At 46.0% G+C, this 4424-nt stretch overlaps 1 protein-coding gene across 1 annotated transcript; it reads right to left on the bottom strand.

The window, feature by feature from the left end:
• Positions 1 to 286: 286 nt before the first annotated feature.
• Positions 287 to 4125, bottom strand: PSCA (prostate stem cell antigen). Its single transcript, XM_075495770.1, has 3 exons — positions 4074 to 4125; positions 2039 to 2143; positions 287 to 498 (listed from the first exon to the last, which is right to left on the bottom strand). Exons 1-3 carry the CDS (start codon positions 4123 to 4125, stop codon positions 287 to 289), a joined length of 369 nt encoding a protein of 122 aa, XP_075351885.1.
• Between the last annotated feature and the right edge of the window lie 299 nt (positions 4126 to 4424).

The following is a 4424-nucleotide window of genomic DNA, read 5'->3' as shown; positions in this document are numbered from 1 at the left end:
GGGTACAGAAATACATGACTAAGTGATACACAGGTAACAAACTCACACTTGATTCAGAAATAACTGTATTTTAGGTGTTATGCAGATAGCATGCATACATATTTTCTTATCTGGCAGCACTACAGCAATACAGTAACAGTCATGAAGAAGCTATCATACAGCAAAGATCTGCCATCACCTCCAAGGATGCTGTGTGCCCAACACGCCACCTTGCTCCCGGTTACAATTCCTGTCATAAGAGGGGTACTCCAAGACTTTCTGTGGTCATGGGAGTCCTCTTTGCTCCTCACAGTCTGTTGTTCAGGAAGGGCCAGAGCACGCTGGCTGCTATGCCTGCTGCCATCCCGTAGCCGTACCTCACGCTGCCCGCTGCGTTGACATTGCAGAGGTTGCTGCTGCAGCAGGAGATATTCCTGTTGCCCACGCTGAATTCCTGATAGAGTGATTTGCATGACGAGTCACAGCCCTTGCTGATGATGTTGAAGAGCCCTGCGACGCCTGGAAGGAAAACAGGACCATTACTACAGGGACTTAATGCAAGCCAAGCCATGCCTCATGGAACTGAATAATGAGATGCTATTCTTATCTGAGCTCACTTCTTGGAAAAAAACATGAGTGTTTCCAAACAGCTGCATGTTCTACTGTAGCAGGTTGTATTTTTGGGGTGTCAGTTTGTCAGCAGGGGGGGAAGGGTTTCAATCCCCAAGTGTTTGCTTGAGGCAGTGTGTTCCATAGCACAGGTCTCAGGGTTTTCTAAACCAGCACCAACTACAGAAATTCTAATAATTTAATTAATAATGAAAGTAGCCATTAACACCTCTTTTGGGGAGTCTAAGCTACTAACAGATGAGGAGCAAACGTGGGGTAATCTTTGCTTGTATCCCATACAACTTTGTTTCACGGAGTCTTTCAACACCCAGGGAAGTTATGGAAACACGGCTATCCCCATTTCACAGAGTTATTGATTTGTTTCTGAGAGGCACAGCCTGTTTTTCTGTGGCTGGGTGATACTCAGTAACTGGTGGTTACCAGCAGATTACAGTCTGCATGAGATCTTCTGATCTTGCAGAATTTATTCTGCTCACCAAGTCTTTGACATATGCAAATTTAGTGTATAGGGCCAGTGGGTCATACAGTGTGTTGGCTCTCCTGCATGTGAATGCATGGCCAGGTCTAAGAGCAACTGAGCTGTCACTACAGATCTGGACAGGGTAAACATTTTGTTGCCAGATCTAGAATGGGAGAATCAAATCATAATCTGTTAAAGGAGATTACCCAGAGACACACAGATGGCTGCATTCAGAGCTGGCTGTAGATGGGCCTAGGTGAAATTCTATCCCTTTCATTGAATTCACCTAAAGTCAGCTCTGTCATTGAATGCTCCTCCTAACTTCATGACTAGGTTTCACCAGACTCAGCCCCTCACATTTTAATCCACGTTCCAAATTTTTCAAAGCCATAAACTGAACTATTGCCCGTGTAAGCAAATCACTTTTGGTGTTATAAAAGAGAAATAAACCTAATTTTGTATGGGTGAGAGGCATTGGTAGGTATTTGCAATGTCGAGTGCTTAACAGCTAGTGCCCTGTTGAGCAGCTGCACCCTCCTGAGGTTCGTTCCAGGCACTGGCACTGTACTGGCCATACTGCTCAATTTTTAGCATGACCTATTGGCAAACACAGAGGAATTTATGGGGTACAGCATGCACGTACTAATATGACTTTGTAATCACACTCTCATGGCCAGTGTGGGGAGAGGATTTAGCGATGGTCAGCACCACTACCAAGGGACCAGTTATCACCAAGGGGTAAACATTTTTCTTCTGTCATTTCTACTTAACATGAAGGTCATCTGAAAGCTTTTTTATCACCTTTTCTGCCCAGATGGGTTTTCTCTTCCTGCTGCACACTGAGATTTGCTGGCCCACACCAGCTGGTGTATCTAGAGTAGGTGGGGCTGGCTTGGACACCTGAGTCTGGGGACCGTGCTTGGCTCCAACACCACAACCAAGACATTACCCACCCCCTCTTTGCCTTACTGATCACATTTGTCTTGCATGTTTCCTTATCCTTGCAGTCCACTTTTGTCTGACAGTTGGAGTTGCTGAGCTGTGACATGCAGCTGTAACACTGCAAAGAAGAACCTGCAAGAAACCAAGAGGGGTTATAAGACAAACCCATCTGAAGCTCTCCAGGGGACCCAGCTTAGTGCTTGAACTGGAAACAGGACCATTCCTGTGGATCCTCAAAGAAAGACAGTAGCTCTGTTATTGGGAAAACAGTGGGGTTTTTTCCATTTTTGGTGGAGAACAGTACACTTGCTTGGGGTGGGAGTCAAGTTTTGCAGGTGCTGAAGCTGTTTCAGATCTAGTTAGTGCAGTGAGGGAGCAAAAAGAGACCAGCTGCATAGCTGGTCCCATTGACTGGTCTCATCAGTCAACGGGAAGTGCTTCCCAAATGCTTCTTCCTCTGCATTTGGGATGCCTAATTCAGCTCCTGTCCGGAACAGGCTTTTTGTGATATTCCCGCCTCCTGAGCTGGGATGAAGGGCCATATTGATATTATTTGTCTGCCTCTATAGACGTTAGTGTTTTACTAGGTGGGTTTGTGAGCCTTAGCTGAGGCATTGCCAGGGTTGGATGAAAGAGGGAAAGCCCGGAGGGAAGAGAGGGTGAGGGAGGGATGCAGCAGGCAATTTGCAAGGTCTCTTCCAGCCCGTTGTCTCAGTTTGACCAACCTGTGACACGTACTCTCCATCACCCTCTCTTAGAAAGCAAAGTGCAAACACGTCTTTCGCCTCCCTCTGAAAGCCAGGTTGCCACGTGTTTCCCCCCCCCATGGACATGCCGCTCTGGGGGATGCAAGTCCATGTTGTTAACATTTGCTGTGCTGCTATGCGCATCAAGCAAAGGCAGAATAAGCATTGCAGCTTACAAGTGTCTAGCCCTGCTGAAAAATAGTTCCCAGAGGAGTGAGAGCATGGTGCAATTACCTGTTCCTATTACCTACTTGTGCCCCCAGGGCATCACTGCAAGTATAAGAGTTAACATATATATACTTTATGTACTTTATGTACGTATATGTACTTTAACCCCAGGCTTGTATCATGAATCCCTCAAGTCAATACCCTAATGCCTACAATACTCTTTTAGGGCACAGAAAAGCCTTATTTAGAAATTAGGGTTATTCAGAGCAGGAACAAGAAGTGGTTTGAGGCACTTGGTCTCCCTCTGTCCAGGCCGTTCTGGTATAAATGGCTGATGCATTCATAGAGGCAAGGAGCCAAACCCCAGTTTGTCTGTAGTGCTGCACTCTGCTATCATATTTATCTGACTTTTAATGCAATGAAAGTCAAATTTCAGAGCACTCTGATGGAGGCTGGCAGAGGAGAAGTCTGGCCAGGACTGTACAAGACCCTTCTCAGCCTGTTCCTTAAGCATCCTCTGCTGATTGAGAAACATTTCTGCTCAGATCTGCTGCTTCTGTTCTCTGGTGATAGGGAAAAGCTGGTTTAAAGGTATTTTTTCCCAGACATGTCAGAAAAACCTGACAGTGTCCAAATCCCACCTATCCAGTTTATAAAATAACACACCATGGCATTCTCCCTTTTTCTGTCCTATTAAAATTCTGACAATCTGTGCAGCATCAGAGGCCACTTTTGAAATGAAGAATCAGAAAACAAGTTGGAACAAAACTTATCTTTGCAGAAATGATGCAGTTTTGATAGCCTGGGAAGAAGAAAAATAACCCTCCCACCCCACTTAAAAAACCACACACACACACATAACTACATGGTCTGGCTTAGATAATTTTGATTTCAATTAAATTCAGTTTTGTATAGGATTTATCTTTCCTGGAAGCTGCTCTACCCAGCACTAGGATCACACCATCAGCAGAGTGGGACTATGCATTTTTTCCACGCAACACCCAGGACATCCCATCAAAAAGCAAATGTCTTCGTATCCCAACTGTGTCAGCATTTCTTCCCTCACTGCCAAACCCCATCACAAGTCTTTTCTCCTAGCTGAAGATCTGCTGGAGGGGATGTGGGGTAGACTGTCCATGGTGGCTTACCTGAGTCCAAGCACAGGACTGCTCCCAGGAGGAGGACAAAGAAAGCCTTCATTTTGGGATAGCCTCTCTTGTGCTGATTATGGGTTGTTTCCTCGTGGGGCAGTTTATATACCATGGGAGGCAGCAATCAGACATGCCCAGAAGGTTACCCTGTGAAGGTACCTGAGCGAGGCTGCTCGCTGGACCAAGGGAGGGGTTGGTTTGTGGTGGTGATATTTGCATTAGGTACCTCTCCTATCTGACCGAAACTCTCAGAGCTACCACCAGCTCCTCTCCGCCGCTACGCCCCTGCCTTTCCTCCTACCCTTGAGCAAAATGTTCACATGAGTGGAAAAAAAACCCGAATTCTTT

The sequence above is a fragment of the Mycteria americana genome, chromosome 2 (assembly GCF_035582795.1).
Source record: "Mycteria americana isolate JAX WOST 10 ecotype Jacksonville Zoo and Gardens chromosome 2, USCA_MyAme_1.0, whole genome shotgun sequence".
NCBI classification, from domain to species: Eukaryota; Metazoa; Chordata; class Aves; order Ciconiiformes; family Ciconiidae; genus Mycteria; species Mycteria americana.
Note: the sequence above shows the minus strand (reverse complement) of the source record. Positions and strands in the feature narration are given on the sequence as shown.

Excerpts from the sequence above, each read along its gene's own strand:
- PSCA (XM_075495770.1), bottom strand. The coding sequence starts at position 4,125 with ATGAAGGCTTTCTTTGTCCTCCTCCTGGGAGCAGTCCTGTGCTTGGAC. Across the intron at positions 2,144-4,073 it reads AGTCCTGTGCTTGGACTCAG|GTTCTTCTTTGCAGTGTTAC; the intron begins GTAAGCCACCAT and ends GGTTTCTTGCAG. Across the intron at positions 499-2,038 it reads ATGCAAGACAAATGTGATCA|GCGTCGCAGGGCTCTTCAAC; the intron begins GTAAGGCAAAGA and ends TTTTCCTTCCAG.